At 43.7% G+C, this 21,397-nt stretch overlaps 1 protein-coding gene across 2 annotated transcripts in view; it reads left to right on the top strand.

The window, feature by feature from the left end:
• Positions 1-3,189: 3,189 nt before the first annotated feature.
• LOC135901374 (catechol O-methyltransferase domain-containing protein 1-like) overlaps positions 3,190-21,397 on the top strand; it is a 39,233-nt gene continuing 21,025 nt past the window's right edge. Inside the window, exons 1-3 of one of the 2 annotated variants that reach the window (XM_070534724.1) lie at positions 3,190-3,248; positions 12,518-12,653; positions 17,604-17,709. In XM_070534724.1, coding sequence (XP_070390825.1) covers positions 3,199-3,248; positions 12,518-12,653; positions 17,604-17,709 — 292 coding nt within the window. In that variant the 5' untranslated portion in view covers positions 3,190-3,198. Of the gene's footprint in view, positions 3,249-10,633; positions 11,099-12,517; positions 12,654-17,603; positions 17,710-21,397 lie in introns of those variants that run through there. The other variant, XM_065431134.2, reaches the window with a different exon arrangement.

Genomic DNA, 21,397 nt, shown 5'->3' with positions numbered 1-21,397 from the left:
CCAGGCGGATGATGATGATGACTTCATGCATGTATGTATTTTTTCTATTCGTAATAAATACAAGGAAAAATAAAAGTCTTCCGTCCTTCCAACATGTGAAGGACGAGCAGCGAAGCTGTGGTATGTTTTACCTAAATCGACGTGTGTATATATATATATATATATATATATATATATATATATATATATATATATATATATCAACGAGAAGAAAGGGGGTTAACCGAGGGGCCCGATTTTTATTAGTCATATCATAAGAAGCCAACAAACACTGACACCAAGGACAACATAGGGGAAATTACTTGTGCTTAATAAATGAAGTAATGAAACGATAAATTAATGGAAATTAAAGTGGATGAAAAAACAACTTGCCGCAGGTGGGAACCGAACCCACAACCTTCGCATTTCGCGTGCGATGCTCTACCGATTGAGCTACCGCGGCGCTGTTTTCCCATCCACTTTCTTGGGTATTTATGTGTCCTAGTAGAACCCTGGGAGTGTTAGCCAGCGCCGCCACTCACAGACCTTGGCGGCGGACGTGGAACGTCCTTCATGCCGCAGGCGTCACGAGAACGTGAGCTTTTTGGGTGAAGGCAACTGGTAAATAAACCCACATATGCTACCTAAAGGCATCAATGCTGCCGGATTCGGGACCCTCGTTATGTAATCAACGAGAAGAAAGGGGGTTAACCGAGGGGCCCGATTTTTATTAGTCATATCATAAGAAGCCAACAAACACTGACACCAAGGACAACATAGGGGAAATTACTTGTGCTTAATAAATGAAGTAATGAAACGATAAATTAATGGAAATTAAAGTGGATGAAAAAACAACTTGCCGCAGGTGGGAACAACTTGCCGCAGGTGGTTCCCACCTGCGGCAAGTTGTTTTTTCATCCACTTTAATTTCCATTAATTTATCGTTTCATTACTTCATTTATTAAGCACAAGTAATTTCCCCTATGTTGTCCTTGGTGTCAGTGTTTGTTGGCTTCTTATGATATATATATATATATATATATATATATATATATATATATATATATATATAGTTATTATTATTATTATTATTATTATTATTATTATTATTATTATTATTATTATTATTATTATTATTATTATGGCGTTTCATGTTGTATGGCACAAAATACTCCTTCATAAGTTGACACAACTTGATCTGCACCACTCTGTGACAGCGCTAAGAAGCTACCTACGCGACCGGTACTGCTACGTTAGCGTAAATGGTCGGCCGTCAGAACTTTATGCGGTTACAAGTGGTGTTCCTCAACGGTCTGTCCTATATAGGCCCTCTTCTTTTCTCGCTGTCTATTAACGATGTTTCGGCACTCATTCAAAACTCCTCAGATTTCTTATATGCTGATGACGTGAAACTTATCAAAGCGGTAAAAAATGTTAATGATCGCCGCTTTTCAGAAGGACGTCGCGAATTTTGCGTCTACGTGCGCTGGAAACAAGCTGGTCATACACGTATTATAAACGAAAATTATGTATGTACATCATGTACGGAATGCAGCACGTCTTTTATTTATGCCATATATTAAAGCGCAGCACTTTCTGTCGACATCTTTGACTATCTTTTTTGTTTATGTCATGTATTTATTGAGTGCCCTCGAACTGTACCTAGGGGGACAGGGCTCAAGCTGCTCCTATAGGCAGCCTTTTCCCAACTCCCCCTTTCTATCTTGGAGATGAGATAAAGATTGATTTGATTTCATTTGAATACCAGCCAATTTTGATGCTGGACGTATCATCACCGAAGGCTACCGGCCAATGGCAAAGAGCACTTGCGAGCGAAACGTTTCCTGTACTCGGCCCCAGAAATGGGTGAGTATACAGTGCATGTTTGTTTTTACAGCGAAGCTGTTTATGCGGACCCTGTGCCGTCGTTGTCGGACATCGCTAAAAAAGGGGCCACATGATCTAGTGGTAGATGAAAAGAAGAGCTGAACAGGGTAAAAGGCGTAGGAGTGACCACTTTCCCCCTGTGAGAATGCTATCTTATACGCGAATCTTATACCGTTGTCACACGGTGCATTTTTGGCGAACAAGCCAGATCGGCATCGAATTTATCGACGATTGATTCCACGCTGCCGCGAGAGAAACAAATGCTATGCTGGCGGTTTGCGGCCACCGAAGAGTGCCCAGCGATTTAAACGCGAGCGCATGGCCGCCGGCACTTCTTGCGCCAGCAAGAAGTGCCGTGCAAAGCCACGTCAATCGTAAAACCAATTCAACCAATCGTCAAAACGATTGCAGCGCCCGCTTCTCCAGTGGTGCGCCCTGCTCCCAATATACGGAGCTTTAGATTTGTGGTTCCGCACATTCCATTCCAGCTACAACTACGGGGAGACAACGAGTAGGACGTACTCCTGCGGAAGAAGCTGCCTATACCGCGAGCGCCGTAGGGCTCGTTGTCGTATAGGGCCGACCCCGAGCTGTTCGCCAAAGATGCCGAGTTTAAACCTTTAAACCGCAGCGCTCCTAAAGCATGCTCACCACGCGAAGCACGCAAAAGCGAAAATGAGGGGAAAGAATGGTGAAACAAAAGATGTACAATACAGAGTGCTTGCGAAGTTTGACTTCCATGGTTTAACACTCGGTGTACAACTAACACAGCTTCGCTGTCCCACCATGTTCACGGACTGGAAGGGGCGATGATTGTTTCGTATTATTTTACTTCGAACAGGTAAAAAGAAAGTTAGAAAGTTTCCTCAAATAACGTCACCACAGACGAATCACCTGCCCTGGCGGACGTCATTTGAGACGAAAACCAAATAATTTACTTCACTAATCGTATCAATTAATTCTACGTAGAAATATTGCGGCACAAGTTTGCACTATAAACTTGGAGGAAGTCGTGATAAAATTGTAGTTTCGTGTTTCTGTACATTTCAAAAAGGCCATGTATACCGAAATAAGTGCCGTCAAAATTATTCGTTGTATTTGCCTTATTACGCACCCGGCACCGCGAAGAATGGCTCGCAGTGCAACGCCCCCCCCCCCCCCCCCCCCCCTCATCTGTGACGCATTAACACGGCATAAAATGAAGCTTGGCCACATGGCACGATAAAGTCTCACCCCTGCTGCACGCAGTGTGTATGAATCCAATCGGGAGTTGCGCGCAGTGCCAGTCGGAACGAGATCGTGGGAAGAGCCAAGTGCGGCGTCCGCAGCTTCATGTTGTGTCACGCAGGGGTTGGACAGGGAGCCTGCGTATGCCTCATCAGGTAAGTGGAAATGGATAAGTTTGACGCCGGGTATTTTGGTATACATGGCCATTTTGAAATGTGGACATACAGAACTAACTTTTTACGACAATTATCTTCAACTTTCTAATCTAAACATGTATCGTCAGGCTCATAACTGTACGAAGTTAATTAATGCAATTAATGCAATGAAGGAAGAAGAAGAAGTGTATCTGTTCGGTCGCTGTTTTTATGTGGTGCTCTGAGTTTTCTGGTTTTTTGGATAGTTACGGTTACCTTTGACGGCGATTGATTAACAAGACATCGGGTGAAGATTCGACGAGCCAGGCGCCTTACAGGTACGACATTTCTTTTTTGAAGACCTGTCTATTGCTCCACCGCTACGGTGGTCGGAAGCCGAGAACATCGTCACGAGCCTTATGCTCGTCCAAACGTAACAAGCCATATGAATGACGCTACGGGCCGTAATGAAAAGCCTGGAGCCTTGCAAGCGTCACAAAACTTCATAAAGCCGGCACGTTTGGTTCTCCCCAACTCAGAATCAACTTCAGCGAATTCAGGAATGATGGCTGATGGTGAAGCCGAGACCAAGAAACCTCGCCTAGAAGACGGCAAAGACGATGATAGAACATCGACTTATGAGCTAAGTGATGAAGAAGATATGGGTGAAGATGCACCATTTACTGTGGTCACGTATAAGAAAAAGCGAGCCGAAGGCATTCCGGTTGTCTTTCGCCCAACAAATGAAGGTACTACTTTTTGGCAAGTAAATCCAAACCGAGTGTCTGCCGAAATAGTTTCTGCTGCCAAAGAGAAAGTACAGTCTTTCAGGACGACCAGAGATGGAAGTTTCAGTGTTAGCGTTGCTTCCTTAGCATCGGCGAAACGCCTTTTGATGCTCTCAAGTGTAGGTGGCCTGGAAGTCAAGCCATTCATCCCAGAGTCGTACACGCGAAACGTTGGGAAAATAAAACATGTGCCTCTGCAGTACACGGACGATCAACTCCTAGACTTCTTGAAAGACGCAGGAGTTATATCGGCACGCAGACAGATAAGGTATTCCCGCCAAGAAGATGGAGCAGTGAAGTCATATCCACTTCACACGGTAATCCTGACTTTCAGAGACGACCGCCCTATTCCTGGAAGAATTTACTTGGGTTTCACCAGTCACCCTGTCGAGGAATACCTAGGACCCGCACTTCGCTGCTATAATTGCCAGAGATTCGGGCACATGGCGAAAACCTACCGTAGCACACGTAGATGCAAAATCTGCTCAGAAGACCATGACCACAAGCAGTGCAAGTCACTTCTTCAACCTAAATGTGCGAACTGTGCGGGGAACCATGCCGCCTCCTTCTCAGGCTGCCCACAGAAAAAAGCAGCGGCGCAAATGCGTCGACATGAGCTAATTCATGGAAGACAACCGCGACGCAATGAACCCGCACCAAACCTCGAGATTGTTCATCCAGTGCAAGATCACCCACCTCAGCGGGCACCGGAACCACCACAGCCAAGAGCACCAACAAGATATCCCTCCTCTAGAGAACAACCAACAGTGCAATCAAGAGACCAATCAAGAGGATCACAGTCAAACGCCCAGTCTTATGCATCAGTACTACGGAAACCCAGAGGACAACAGGCAGAAAGTAATACACAAGAAAGCTCCTGTACTCCCACACATTTCTCTCAGCGACCTTATGCATCTACTGCAGAAGTAACACCAGCTAATAGGGAACATACTACAGCAGCGGTGACACAAATGATTTTGCCAATGCTTTTCGCAGCTCTTAAGGCAATCCTATCTGCTTTGCCGGAAGCAAACAACCTACCAGAAGTAAAAGCCTTGTTGCCTCTAGAAGCACTGTTGTGTCCACAATCCGGGACGAAACTGCGGCAGGCACTACATGAATAACCGCTACAAAAATGTCTCCATATTTCAGTGGAATGCCAACAGTCTTCGAAGAAAGTGCGCTGACTTTCGTAAACTGCTTGTGCAATACAACTTCCCAATACTTTGCATTCAAGAGGCGGGAATCACTGATGACTTTCGCCTCTCGAATTATGTGATATATAAGACTTCTCGTCAAGGTGCTGTTAGCAGAGTGCTCCTGTGCGTCAGAAAGGACCTACCATCTTATCAAATTCAGTCCAGTGATTCAGACTTCCCGGAATTCATCGCATGTAAAGTATCCTTTGGCAAGCTCTGTATAACAGTGATTAATCTATATCTACAACCTTCAAACCGGATTTCAGTAGAAGCGCTAGTGGATATATTCAAAATAGCTCATTCTAATGTATTTATATGTGGCGACTTCAACGCACACAACATCATCTGGGGCAGTGATCACTGTGATGCACGGGGTAACGTTATAGAGTGCGCCATAGAGAAATGCAACTTGACTGTTTTAAACGATGGGTCGCCAACATTCCTTCGTGGATATAATTACTCAAGCTGCATAGATGTTACCCTGTGTTCACATGATCTAGTGAACGGTGTGGGATGGACAACAGATATGGAAACGCGCGGAAGTGATCATTTTCCCATTCTTGTTAACCACCCTAGCATGCACTATGATATCAGACGTTACAGCAGACTAACCAACTGGCAAGCTTTTCGGTACCGCCTAACGGATCAAATTAACCAACATGCAACAGTGGAAAAATTTACAGATTTTTTGCAGGATAATATGAACATATGCACAAAGAAGGTCCCAATACCAAAAGACTATGCTGCAGTTGACGGAGAATATGAACACCTAAGAGCCATCCGACGCCGATCCGAAAGAGCTTACCGACGGAGCGGAAGTTTAGAAGCATACAGAAACGCTCAGAAAATACACAATGTAATGCGCAGACGAATGGAAAGCTTAGGCAAACGGCGCTGGCGTGATTTCTGCGGCACGCTGTCTCCTCACACGGCTGTCCCACGAATTTTTCTAGTAATTCGTTCTTTAAGCGGACCTGTAACACAGAGCTTCCCATTTCGTGCTCTCGCTGTAGCAAGGGACACGTGTGAAATAATAGTTGCAGATGAATTTTGTGAGCTAATTTCCAGATCTGCCTTTTCATCACAATGTGCAGAATTTGATATTTCAGTAGAGTTGGCTAAGCGAAAAATTACTGCTTGCTACTGGGCCCAACATCCTCAATTAGATCACACTTTCACATTAAACGAGCTCCAATGTGCAATTGCATCATGTCGCCAAAAGTCCGCTGCTGGGCCGGACGGCATTACGTACAATATGCTAAGAAACCTCGGACCGACAGGTACAAATGCGCTCTTAGACATCTATAATAACTTATGGATAGAGGAAACTGTACCTGACTCTTGGAAAGTCGCTCGAATCATACCAATTTTAAAACCTGGTAAGACGCCCTTGTGCCTTGAATCCTTCCGCGCCGTAAGTTTGACAAGTTGTTTATGCAAAGTAATGGAGAAAATGATTGACGCGCGACTTCAATGGTGGTGTAATGAAACGAAGGTGTTGTCCAACTACTTAGTAGGTTTTAGAAAACATAGATGCACAATGGATGCAATATTAGATATAGTAACCTGTGTGGAGCATGAGCGTGCACGTGGAAACATGACGATAGCAGTATTCCTGGACATCAAGAGGGCATTTGACACCGTTAGTCACGTTCATGTTCTGCTAAGCATGTTGGAACTTGGTCTGTCTGGCAGGTCCTTGCGATGGATTTCTGAATTTTTATCAGGTCGCAAAATATTTGTTCAGACGGGTGAAGGAAAGAGTGCTGAACATATTGTCAAACAGGGAGTACCACAGGGAAGCGTACTCAGCCCCTTCCTTTTTAATTGCGTCATGGCTGATTTAACGCGAAGACTGCCATCACAGTTAAAGTTTTCACTGTATGCAGATGATGTGTGTATTTGGACATCTGGGTCTAAAGCTCAACTACTCCAGACGGCATTGCAAGATGGCATAAATATCATCAACCAATTTTTGAGAGAAAGAGGAATGGTACTATCACATGCAAAGACTGCTGTATTGCCCTTCACTCGGAGGGTGTTAAAAAATTTCACTCTTAATCTGGAAGGACACCCTCTAATGATTGTCACACAGCATCGATTTCTTGGCGTAATACTTGATAGGCAGCTGTCCTGGGCACCCCACTTAAAAAAACTCGAAAACGAGGTCAATGCCATAGTGACTGTACTTCGCAGACTTGCAGGCACATCATGGGGCGGATCAGTATCGTCCATGCTGACTGTTTACAATGCATTAATACGACAAAAAATTGCATATTCCGCGCCCATCTTACACGGACTTTCCCACACGTCAGAAGAGAGACTTCAAAGACTTTTAGCTAGAGGACTACGCCTATGTCTAGGAGTTCCACGAGCGACTTCGAGTTCTCTTGTAATAGCTGAGGCTCGCCAATCACCATTTCCAGTTATGCGAACTACAGAAACATGCCGGCATTATTTCCGCCTTCAAACCCAGCATAAAAACCACCCATTGGCTCTAGACATAATGAAACGAGATAGAAGTTATGTTCATATAGAAATTCAAAAAAATCTTCATATATTGCCAGAAAATGAATTTTGGAACTCAGACATCGAATATCCTCCATGGCTGCTTACAGTTCAAAAATTGAATTGTCAGTAGAAGGGATATTCAGCAAAAGAGACATGTTCATTCAAGCTGCTCAACAACTAGCACTATACCAGATATATATGCGGTATTCAGGATACACGCACGTCTATACAGACGGCTCCAGTACAGCAACCTCTTCAACTTCATCATTCATTATACCGCACCTCAACAAACAAGAATCATTTAGGTTATCTCGTGCGACTTCGTCCACAACGGCTGAACTGTTCGCAATCCTATGTGCGGTAAAATTTATATTGTCAGCAACAGAAGCGCAAAAATGGGTAATTTTCAGCGATTCACAGGCGGCTCTAACATCACTCTGCAGCACAAAGGGGAAAACATTCAGCGACAATATAATATATGAAACACTTAAATACCTCACAAAGGCAAGCGAAGCAAAACATGCAATAGCATTCCAGTGGATACCAGGGCATTGCAACATTCCTGGCAACACAGCAGCCGATGAAGCAGCACGACAAGCGCACCTGAAAGATGATACGGCTCCGCTCCCAATATCAAAGAATGAATTACGCTGCATTATAAGGACAACGTCTTTCAACATGTCTAGAAACACTTGGTTTGACCAGAATTCTAAGAGCTCTGACTTATATCATATTGATCCATTTGTTGAATTCAAATTTTCATTGTCATTAGATAGAACTATGGAAACGCTTATTCATCGATTAAGGCTAGGAACTGCCTACACAAAGCATATCTTACACAGAATTGGCAGAGCGGAAACCCCTGAATGTGATTGCGGATTTGTAGATGAAGATATATATCACCTCCTTCTAGATTGCCCACATCACGACACACCAAGATGCCGACTTAAATCAGCGCTAAGTAAATTAGACCGCAGACCTTTCAGTTTAAGGAAACTTTTGGGCCCTTGGCCAACAACGGCCTTGCAGAAGAGCGCTTTAAAAGCACTAAAGACTTTCTTTGAAGACAGCGGCATCGCTGGACGCTATTAGTGCTTTCATTGTTCTGTTCATTTCAATGTGACTCTATATATCCATCTGTTTGGGAATTATGTTATATTGACTGCTTTGTTGTGACTGTATGTGCTAATATATTTACACGATGTACATACCACCCGCTGACTAGAGAATGTGTTATTAGGCAACAGTATTGTTTGTACTTTTGAGACTTTCGACTACATAAGTGTGGAGACATTTGCCATGTATATTGTATGTACCCGCTCTACCGCTGACTAGAAAGTGTGTTATTAGGCGACAGTATCGTTTCTACTTTTGAGACTTTCGACTACATAGGTGTGGAGACATTTGCCATAGTCTTCCTGTGGAAACGTTGCTTTATAAGTCCTGGTGCTTGTGTGAAATGACTATTTGATATGTAACCGTGAACCCTGAATGATGTATGACGGAATCCACCCAAGAGATAAGGAGTAGCCGGCGCCTTAAATTGCGCGCCAACATCTCCTTATATCATATCAATAAAAAAAATGCAATTTAGTTTGTTTAGTAAATGAATTTTATTTCTTGCATTCGAAGTGAAAAAAAAATAACGCTGTATATATGCGTATATACCGGGTGTTTCAGTGGACGCATTAAAAATAATTTTAGATTTCATGTGATAGATGGCATAATTCTAGTCCGTGAGCTTGTCTACTCGAAGAGGCGGATATTAATTGCACACAAAAAAGTTATATACATAATCGACTAATTAACAAAAATTAATTAGGTTTATATCTAATTACATTATGGCACCTATTGCAATTTACAAATTATAGTCGGCGATTTCGCAAGGCTGATACACTTGGAACGAATTCTCAGGATAACACCAGTTTCGAGATATTATTTCCCAAACTTTACGGAGAATCGCATAGGCGTTCCAATTAATTTTGCGCTTCAATGCATAAAATGACGTTTTGTTAAGAAAGTAAGTGGAACGACAGTGCATTTTTACCGCAGGTTTGACGGCGCATATCTCGCAAATCATCCACACAATTCTTTTCAAGTGGATATGCCTTGCAGTCTCACCCACTAGAATTGGTAATTTGCAATATGTGCTATGAGTTCATCTGTTAAAAATATAATTAATAATGTTTTATTAGTTAGTCGATAATGCATTGTAATTTCTTGCGCAGGTAATGTCCGCCTCTTCGAGTTGACCAGCTCATGAACTAAAATTGTGCTGTCTACCGCATGCAATCTTTTAAAAATGTTGAAAGTGTTCGCTGAAGCACCCGGTATACGCCTGACACAGAAGAGAGCGCTGCTCCTGTCGCATTCTGCGTCCTCGTCTTTCGCTCACACTGTTTAATTTCGATCTATATAACTAGATATTACGGCCTCGCGTGTGACGAAATGTCATGAAAGGAGACGTGGGTGGGCGCAAGTGCCCCTTGCGCAATCGCCAACAGGCGCCGGTTACAAGACACGGAGGCCTCTTGAATGGTGAGGAGAAAAAAGAGGCACTTAAGGGGGGGGGGATCTCCTTACGTGCATTGAATGCGAAAGCGGTATGGATTTTCTACGGGATGCTTTTCACTTGGTCGTGTGCTCGAAATGGGCGCAGTATGCCAACCAAATTTTGGGGGTGGGCCAAGTCAATTTTAGGAGCGGGCCAGGCCGGTTTTTCAACGTGGGTCAATTCAATTTTCGAATTGGGCAAATCCAATTTTTTTTTTTTTTGGCGTGTGGACCACGGTGCCCGACGCCGTGTTTGTTCACCGTGGGATTTCGCAGCGCGAGCCGCCGCAGGTCGGGCGCCGGGAACGGGACGTCATCACTTGGTCACGTGGGTTTGGGCACCACCGGATGCTAAACGCCGGACGCCGGTTTCTCCGCGCTTCATGGAGCTTATAATGCATTCGCATTAAAAGGAAAGCGAGCGAAGAGAAGGAGAGAAACGCGCTCTCGGAGCATGACGCAGGAAGCGGCTATTCATATTGCATCAGCGGTTGCAAGCGCCGTTTTCACTCGCGGCGGCCGCAGCTGCCGCCTTCGCTTCGGCACGGCTTCCGGGCGCCGACTCGTGCGTACACGCGAGCCTTTCACCGAACGACGCCGGTGCCCTCACACACAGTGCTGCTGCTCGTGTCCGTCGCGGAGGCCAAGGCGTTGACATTGTTGCGCGGCAGTCCTCGATTGCTGCCGTATCGCGGGGAGCGTCGATAAGCCTAGGGCGGCCGTTATCCTCGCGCCTGCTTAGAGTTACACCGGCGACTGCACGAGACGCGCCTCAAGAACACCCATTGCCCTGACCCATAGTTCACTTGTGGCACCAAAGGTTAGTCCCAAAGGCACTGCGATGTAGTGGTCAGAATTGGTTTGACGTATTTTATTTGCTACACAAAGAATATGAACATTTTATGGGTAAAAATGAGTTGTAGGTAGGAAATTGGTTTGGTTTGCTTCGATACTTGCTCCATCCTTTCCATTTATTCTCTACGCGATTTGACAGCGAGCCACGGCACTGCTTTGCGTTCATCTGGATTACGTATCGTTCAACACATATAAGGTCAGTGTGTGAAGAGCTTCAACGCACGTAACACCCCCCCCTCCCCTCCCCCCAATGAAGGGAACATGTAAATTGCTTTCAAGAGGCCCTAGCGGCAAATGCGCCCCGCATAAATGCGTCAGTGATATTAATAGTTCAGCGGGTAACCTACTTGTTGAATATAATGTCCGATGCTAGTCGAAACGTCACGAGTAATGGTCGACTATCATAAACGAATTCGCTGTTCACTCTCATATTTCTCAAGACTGTACTTCTGAATTTTCATTTATATTTTTGGAGTTTGCTGTTACTACAGCCACTGATCCCAGGGAACAAGAAAAAGTAAGCCGGTTCGAAAAGGTATTTCCTTTTTCCTTTTCTCTTTTTCAGTTTCTTTGCTGATAAAACACTTGGGGCTTGTTGAGCGCTTGGCTTCTTACTACGCTAGCGGACTAAAAGATAAGCGTGTATCGATTAGCGTGACAAACACAGTGACCTTATCCGGTACTTTTCGCATGGCTCGGAAGACGCTGATGCATGGTCGCCCAAAAGACAGAAGGCAAAACATAGTGAATCGGGGGAGGAAGGGGGGCGTACTGCATTCTGAGTTAGCGCTGAAGAGCTGCCTTGTCTCCAGGGTGGAAGATGGGGTAGGTGAGGGGAAGCAGCCCCCCCCCCCCTCTTAATCCTCCAGTGCGCGGTGATATCACCTAAGATTATCAATTACGGAGGAGTGATGCAATGCTGCTGGCAAGCTACAGAGTAGATTTAGCGCTGAAGTGCTGCCTAGTCTCCAGGGCGGAAGATGGGGTAAATGAGGGGAAGCAGCTCCCCCCCCCCCCCCTTCTTAATCCTCCAGTGCGCGGTGATATCAGTTTACAGAGGAGTGATGCAATGCTGCTGGCAAGCTACAGAGTAGATTTAGCGCTGAAGTGCTGCCTAGTCTCCAGGGGGGAAGATGGGGTAAGTGAGGGGAAGCAGCTCCCCCCCCCCCTTTCTTAATCCTCCAGTGCGCGGTGATATCAGTTTACGGAGGAGTGATGCAATGCTGCTGGCAAGCTACAGAGTAGATATGAAACGGGGTTGCTTGCGCATCTTAAAGTGTGGTGGGCTGGTTTTCACTTGACGTGGGAACACCGGCGACCAGTGCTTAAACTCTGTGCCGACACACCTACCATTTGAGGGGCTCTTGTTTTCCCTGGTTCACAGGATCGCGTGCACCACAGTCATGGAGACGGCACCGTCACATCGCGGTAAGGGCAGAGGCAAGATTGCGACGCCGGAGGCCGAGGCCTACATCAGTGAGCACTGCACGCTGCATCCCATTCTCGAGAAACTTATAGCTGTAAGTATTGAACTCCGCCCGGCGCTAAGTGAGCGCTTCAGACACCTCCGAGCTGCCCGTTGTATAACGTCGGGTGCTGTATTTCGGAATTTCTCGTCGTTATAGACTGTGTCACTGTTTTCTGACGCGTACTTTGCAAAGCGTGTAACACACGCCTGCACGCGCGCGCACATACTTCACGCGCGCAAGGAATGCAACAACCCTAGCAGTAGAGGATTGAGACTTACAAAAATCGTTGTCAATGAAGCAGTTTGTCGAAGGCGACGAGGGTACGCTTTTTATTTCCTCTTCGACTTTTACCCACGCTTCAAAAAAATTTAATTGTAGGGTATGACGAACTGAGAACCCCTTTGCACTCTTAGGGAGGTTTCGAGCAATTAAAACATCCTTTTGCTAAACAGAAACGTGAAAAAAGATGTGGCTGTACGGGGCTTTTGATTACTAACGCACCCTTTTCGTTTTCTGAGGTTGTATTGCTCAGCTAAAACGTCTTTTTGGTGCTAAGGGTGTTATGGACTGTCAGGACACCTGTCCTTTATACATATCGCCACTATGCTGATAATTGGAAGTCGCTGCTCGAGAGGCGTTCAGCATAGTGGGATATTAAATTAAAACGGCCTGTGTAGCTTTGGAGGTGCCTATCAGCTGAATATGTCGAAAGAAGTGTTCTGTAGAGAATTATTGCTTAAATACGTAGAACAGAGATTCTTCCACTGGCACTACATTTCAGGTCGAAGCACCATGGCTATATTAGCCGGTTAGTAGGTACGTCGGTGTAGGTAGAGCGAACAGCGTTTGTATGCAAATTTGTCGTGCCCGTATGTTTGCTCAGTGTACGGTTGCTTTAATGTATGTATGGGATTTGCTTGATTGTCAGTGTGTTATCACCGTGTCATATGTAAATCTGAGGAACATAAAAACTCTATTGTTTTAGTGACATATATTTTTGTGGTTCTCTCTCTAGATGACGCTGCTTAAGATTATGCCTAATTATAGTGGAATAAGCAAGCTGCTACAGTGAATAGCGCGTGCATGCATGGCATCCAAGGAATGGGTGTAATGGCATATGGCCTGCAACCTTTAGAGAAAAAAAAGGTGTTGCGGCAACCCAAAGTACCCATTGAAAGGGTGTTTTGGTTTGTAGAAATGACCTTTTGCTAGGGTGCATTATTGTTACAGACATAACAAAACACCCATAAGGGGGTAAAGTGGTGGAATGTGCGTCCAGAAACTGCTTAGTGCGTTATGAGGAACGCCGTAATAGAGGGCTACGGATTAATTTTGACCAGCTGGAGTTCTGTAAACGACTAGTGAACAATCTCTGATAATTAAAAAAACGATCGCCTGCTCCTCTCCGGGCTTTTCTGGTCACTTCTTCGCTCGTCGTGTCGTCCACAGGGTTTTATGCACATGGCGTCGCGAGGCTAAAAGCTGTGGGCGTTTAATTTTATATCTCTCCGTTTGATGAGCTTCGTTTAATGCCAACCGCCATGCCATCTGCTGAATTAGCTATAAAGTGTTAATTTCTTCTTTTTTTTCCCGCTCAACTTCTTTTCATCGACCTGTGTGCGTCCCTTTTGCGATTAATCATTCTAAGTATTTAATTTGCACCTGTGAAAAAAGGAATCGCCACTTTGGAAGGTCGTAGAGGATGTTGTGCTCTATCACGGCAAGCAACCACTGTCTTAGGACGCTATTTTGCGGTCATACAGGGTGTCTTTTCTTTATCTTTAGCTGAACCTATTTTAACAAAAATTGCCTAAGGCGGATGGCGCAATTCTGGATCATGGCACAATCATCAGATGGCACAATCCGTGATCTAAATTACTCGATGAGGCGGCTATTACCTTTACGAGAAATCAAAATGCTTAATTGAATAACTAACATTATTACGCTAAATAGCTTTTAAATAATTAGTTTACGGCCAATATTGTAATCTACGAATTGTATGAGTATGCAAGGCATATCAAATTGGAACGAATTCTGGGGATGGCACCGGTTTCGAGATACTCGCCGTCAAGCTTGCGGTAGAAATGCACTGTTGCTCCACTTACGCGTACTTTCAAAGAAGGCGTTCTTTTATGCATTGCAGCACAGAAGTAACTGGAATGTCAGTGAATTTCGTCGAACACTTTGAAAACTGATACCTCGAAACTGGTGTAGTCCTGACAATTCGACCCGCCTCGGTGACACAGCGGCTATGGGGTTGCGCTGCTAAGCACGAGGTCGCGGGATCAAATCCCGGCCACGGTGGCCACATTTCGATGGGGGCGAAATGCAAATGCGCCCGTGTCCCGTGCATTGAGGGCACGTTAAAGATCCCCTGCTGGTCATAATTAATCCAGAGTTCCCCCACTACGGCGCGCCTCGTAATCAAATCTTGGTCTTGGCACGTAAAACCTTCGAATTCCAGTATCTGAGAATTCATTCTAAGTGAATACGCCTTGCGAACTCACTTGTGAACTTGTGAACCATGTGAAGGAATTTTTACTAACACAGTGTTTGAGAGAGTGATTATTGCTACATAAATGTATTATAACCCGCTTTTTTCCTTTTTTTTTCCTGTTTTTCTGTTTTACGTGGATACGTACATGTTCATGGTTATATGCTGCACTTTAGTGTACTATGGTAATTTACCTGTATACCCTTTACGTTATTGACTGTGAACTATATATTATTATCTATATTATCTATATTAGTAAACAAACTGTAACCCAAACATTTTTTGTTATTTCTGTTCTCAGTTTGTGTAAACTCATGCATAATGTGTTAAAATATGTAACGTTGTGTGTGTCCGCTCACTGCCAATGAACTACCACTAAATAATGTGTAATAAAAGCTTATATTGGGGGTACCGGGGCCCCTGTCAGGCGCTGTGCGCCTTTTGCCCCTGCACCTTTCTTGAAAGTGTATTCAAGATGAAATAAACATTCATTCATTCATTCATTCATTCATTCATTCATTCATTCATTCATTCATTCATTCATTCATTCATTCATTCATTCATTTTCGCATGGAATTAAACATTAGAAAGTGTAAGACAATGAGGATTTCTCGTACTAACGTCATCTGCCCCACCTATACGCTAAATAACATCCCACTAGAATGTGTAACGTCATATCGATACTTGGGGGTTCACATTGCCAGCAATCTCAATTTTCTCAAGCACCATCATCACTAAAACTCTTACTGTACACAACTTACATTCGCCCACAACTAGAGTACGCGTCATCAGTATGGGACCCCGGTCATGACACCCTCATACAGTCTCTAGAGGCAATACAGAATCGATCAGCCCGTTTCATTCTCACCAACTACCAAAGAACTGCGAGTGTCACTAACATGAAAGCTCTCCTTCACCTCCCGCTGTTATCAACCCGTAGAAAAATATCTCGCATATGTCTTTTCCATAAAATCTACTACCATAACACATATTTACGTTCTATCTTTGTCCAACCCGCACCATACATTTCATCTCGCTTAGACCACCGCCAAAAGGTAAACATTCCGCACTGCAACACCGTCGGCTTTTCATATTCATTTCTTCCCCAAACGAGCAAAGATTGGAATAACTTACCCGCATTACTTACAAGCATTATTGACACCAATAACTTTAAAAGCACACTTCAAAGCTTCATGTTATAAATTATTGTTGCGTTTACTTGTTCTGTATAATAACTGCTTTTATGTCATTGTTTTTACATTTTGGCTTGTATTTTTATATCGTATGTTCTTTCCTTTCTTTATTTTGTTATGCCATGTATTTTTGCCACGCTCACAAGTTTCTTTTTACCATTATTATTTTGTATACGATGTTTTTTTGCCATGTTGTTTGCCTTCCTTTCTTATTTTGTGATTTGCCTCTGTATTTACTTACTTTGCCCCTCCCCTCTGCAATGTACAACCGTACCTTGAGGGTATGATAAATAAATAAATAAATAAATAAATAAATAAATAAATAAATAAATAAATTCATTCATTCATTCATTCACTTGGTAAAACCCGGAAATTGAAACATGTGCCGTAAGGTAAGTGATCAGAAATGTAATTATGTTAATTACGCAGTTAAGCATTTTGATTTATCGTATAGGCAGTGACCGCCTCATCGAGTAATTTAGTTAAAGGGTGAGAATTGTGCTGCCTGCCGCGGGCAATTTTTCAAGATTTGGTGCATTAAAAAAACACACACATACTATATGAAGTGACGTTGCAGCTGCAAGGCGGGCAACACAAGCGTTCTTATTTTTTCAAAAATAATTGGCCAGCTGGAAACGCGCGTGTACGAATTCCGCTACGTGACGCGCACGTACAGACACATCCTGTGTGCCGCTTTCTCATTATGATTCATCTTGCTCCATTTCCCTCTTCTCTAGCGCAGAGTTTGCGGTTATAGGGTTCTATAAATACCTCCATTTTCACGCTTTTTTCTTTACCAGAGTTTAAATTGGCCAGCTTTCACATGCGTGCATACAAATCAAATTATCAGCTATGCTTTAGTAGTATTGACATATATTTATCTAATTATTTTTTATAGTCATAGCAAAGAGTCCAAGAAAATAGTGCATGTTTACAGTGATCGTTGCACCTTCTTTCCGTGCACCACCCGTGTACACAGTCATGATTGTAAATTTCCGTTATAGTTACACAGGAACGCAATATGCAGGCGAACGCGCTCGTTTCACGATGCAGTTTTTGAACGAGAACGTCTTGCCAAAAAACAAGACTCCCTAATGCTACACCAGCCTGTCTGCCGCATCTGCGGCTTCGCACACGTTGATATATATAGTGCTCAGTCGTTCGCGGGACGCTGAAAGACGTTGTATTTGCATTGTGTGTTTGCCCGACCCCTCTCTCCTCGATTCCCCGGCTTCTTTCGTTCTGTCCTGATTTTGCTTCTCACAGTTCCTTTTCTTTTTCTCTCGGTGTAAAAAAAACCAAACAAACATAAAGGAAACTGTGAAGCTGCCTCATGGGCGTATGTACACCAAGCCTGGGCAGCTGACACTCTACCAAGTCCTGCTGAAGGCAACACGTGCCAAGAAGTACCTGGAAGTGGGTGAGTAGGCGTGACCTGGACACCAGTTTGCGTGACAGTTCCTTTCTCTCTTTTTTTTTGCGATTCACCCGAAAAAAGAAAAACAAACGCCTTTCCCTGTGGATTGCGCCGCACAGCTTTCCGCATGACGCCCGCCCACGCGCTGCTCGCAGGGTGCACAGGCGTGGAACGGGTTGAGCACGCAAATAGCTCCCGCCTATTATTAATATTTTTTATTGAAATGAATAACAGAAGAGGTTGGCCCCTTTATGGCGGCACAGGCAAGGACCTTGTCACATAGCAAAGGAAGCAAACATGGGCAAAAAGGTAGGATAATGTCACAAAATATGGCTTTGAGTAAAACACCAGATGAATGGAAACTATACAGTCCCCCAGTACATGAATCGCAAAGTTGTGTGCATGAGTTCAGTACACATACGCTTATGTAATGTCAAATATATTGAATAGCCAAAACACAGAGCACAAGTAATTACATGTAGCGCAAGAAATCACGTTCACCACATTAATCAAGCTCGAACGCAGAACATTTATATAATTCACGTAGCTTATTAGGATAAACTGAAATTTAATATTTCCCCAAAATGTTGGTGTCCTCGAACATCTTTTTTCGTAGCAAGAAGCGCTCTTTTCTGAAGTCCCGCAGTTGGCCACAGACCAAGTACCTTTTTTAGAGTGAAAGCAACAAATTTGCTTGCAATACCCTTCGTGGTGAATCGTATTTAATGCACTCGAGGAGGAGATGATGCACATCTTCGTCTGGATGGCCAGAAAAACACTGTGGACAAGAGGCGCGTTTTATCTTGCGTAAAAAGGGCCACGTAAATGCAGTACCAAGCCGCAGCTGGTGCACTGATGTTTCGAATGTTCTGTTTTCTCTCAGATTTGACGTAATTGATAGGTTTATACATGGGTCTTTAAAGTATAACTCTGAGTTCTTAGATTCCTGATAAAACCAGGTAGTTTTGCTGAGACGACAGGATATCTGTCTCGGGAGCAGACGGACTTCACTGCGCAAAAGAAAAAGATTGATTGTCTCTGCGTTTCTGTGCGCCCGATTTGCAGCCGCGTCCGCTGCAGTGTTACCAGTAATATTGCAGTGCCCGGGTATCCAGTGAAATGCAATTACGTGATTCATTGCATTTGATTTTCATTTCATTTATTTATACTGTCAGCCTCATTCAGGGGCTGTAACAGGAGTGGAAAAAACAAAACGAAACTGAACAGCAAAGTAAGTAGTACAGAACATATTAAAAACCATAGTTATACATTAGTTAAAGAAAAAAAATCATCTCGTGAAATGCACACATAAACAAAACAAAAATGGATCACTCAGAAATCAGAACAGCAATCTTATGCAGCAGCAATCTGAGTGTTCTTTGAGCTTCTCATGCAATAGAATAGTGTTCGAAGAATTTTTCACATTTCTTTGTAGTAATTTGAGAGCGGCTTGCGAATCGCTAAGACTAACCCATTTTCGCGAATTCTTTTCTGATGTTATGAAATGCAAAGCAAACAGGATTGCAAACAGTTGTGCCACAGTGAAAGATGTCTCTCGGGGTAATTCAAATGCTTGCTCTAGCGCCAAATGTGGAATGACGAAAGCTAAAGCTGAGGAATTTCTATGACGTAAACCGTCTGCATACACGTGGATGTACTGGGGATATAGTGCGTAAATTTGGAATATTGCCAGTTGCTGTGCGGCTACCAGTGTTAGATATAATACCCTCGACCAATAATTCTATTTTAAGACTTGTTAACATCCAAGGAGGGTAACTTACACTCCCTTTGCATAATTCAAATTTTGCTAATAATGTTTTATGTTCTTGAACAACATCGTGAATTTTGCTTTTGTTTCGCTCGCTAAGCGCGGGGTTTAAGGGATGCTTCTCATGTTGAGTTAAGATACGATAAACATGTCGGCATGTTTCAACCGTTCGTATGACTGAAAATGGTGGGTGACGAGCTTCAGCAATTAGTAGAGAACTCGAGGTAGTCTGCGGAACCCCAAGATACACTGGCTGCCCCTTGCCACTAAACGTTGAAGACGTTGCTCAGAAGTTTGTGATAAGTCATGGAGAATAGGTGCCGAATAAGCAATTTTTGTTTTATGAGTGCGTTATGAGCTCGAAGCAGATAAGAGTGGTAGAAACGTTGGAACAGAGGTTTGGTTGAGTTTTCACGTTACAGAATAATGTTTTCTCGTATATTCAAATTACAATCCGACGCTAACCTGTCTGTAGGTTGTGAGTAAGTCGTACTTTGCGATTTTTCTACGTATTTTAGCTTGAGAAATACATTTAGTTCAGTAACTTCCTCGCGCCACATGGAGAGCCTGGGTATGGGTGCTTCGAAAATCGTTTTGCCGAAACGATTTTCTGTGACACGGGGCCCTTAACGGTAATACTGCAGGCCAGGCGGTAGTTTTTGTGGCAAGGCTGCCATGACGCAGTTGAAAAACGGACTGAGAACACTGCCCTGTGGAACGCCCTGAGTGATGATGTGCTAATTACTCTCTCCTCCAATTGTTCCCATAAATATTTTTCTTTCGCTTAAGAAATTTGACATAAATCGGAGTGCTCGGCCATGTAAGCCAAGCTCTAACATACCAGCAAGGACGAGTATGGGACTTGCAGTGTCTAATTAACCTCCCTGCCTTCCTCCCCCCCCCTCTCTCTCTCTACATTGTCGAATGCTCTGTGAATGTCTAAGAATATTGCTGTTGTCACATTTCACCACATTCATTCATGTTCGACGCATGTGACAATGTCTAATAGTGCCTCTATTGTACACCACTTAAATTGAAAACCTTCCATGTAGTTCGAAAGCAAATCTTTGTGCTCATACCACCATTGAAATCGACTGTCTACAATCTCCTCCATTAGTTTACAAAACAGCTTGTGAGACTGACGGGTCGGTAGGAGTCAAGACAAAGTGGAGTCTTTCCTGGTTTCAGGACGGGAATTACACGAGCTAATTTCCCTGAATGTGGAAGAGAATGTGGAGATATCATGAAATATCTCTAGAAGAGCCATTCTACATGCTGGACCAAGGTTCTTTAATATCACATACGCAAGTGTCTTTGCAAGGCATAACGTAAAAGCACATTTCAATTCATATAAATTAAAGTCACAGTCAAGTAGAGGGTGTTGTGACATAAAGCAGGCATGAACTGCCTGTTCTTCTAGTGCTGTGGAACTTGCAAACTGTAGGCAAGTAAACGGAATTCCTGGTCTGGATATAAGTTGACAGAATTCGTCAGCAACAGATGTTTGCTGAGCGTTTCGAGCTGCTGCAAGGGCTCGGAGAGGATGGCTCTATATAAATGGACCACTAAAAGATCGGACAACTGACCATATTTTCAGAACTGGAGTGAAAGGAGACAACGACGCGCAGTATTCTCGCAGTCGTCTCGTACCTGATTTCCGTAAGCGTCTGCGCGAAGTTGACTGAACTTTCTGTGCCAGCTTGTTGTCATCGAGTTTTCCGCTGAGGCTATAAGCACGTTCTGCTCGTATTCTAATTGCTCTTAGACATACGTATTCCCCGTCAGCTGCAGCGTATTCATTTAGGACAATGACTTGTTTTGTGCAGATCTTTTAAGACTCTCACACTATATCTGCAAAACTTTGAAAGTTCGGATTTTTGCCCGATGAGTTGGTTAAATAGTGACGCAAAATTTTTCAGTTAG

The sequence above is a fragment of the Dermacentor albipictus genome, chromosome 1, assembly GCF_038994185.2.
Source record: "Dermacentor albipictus isolate Rhodes 1998 colony chromosome 1, USDA_Dalb.pri_finalv2, whole genome shotgun sequence".
Classification (NCBI taxonomy): domain Eukaryota; kingdom Metazoa; phylum Arthropoda; class Arachnida; order Ixodida; family Ixodidae; genus Dermacentor; species Dermacentor albipictus.
The sequence above is the reverse complement of the archived record's forward strand: the minus strand, read 5'-3'. Positions and strand labels throughout refer to the sequence as shown.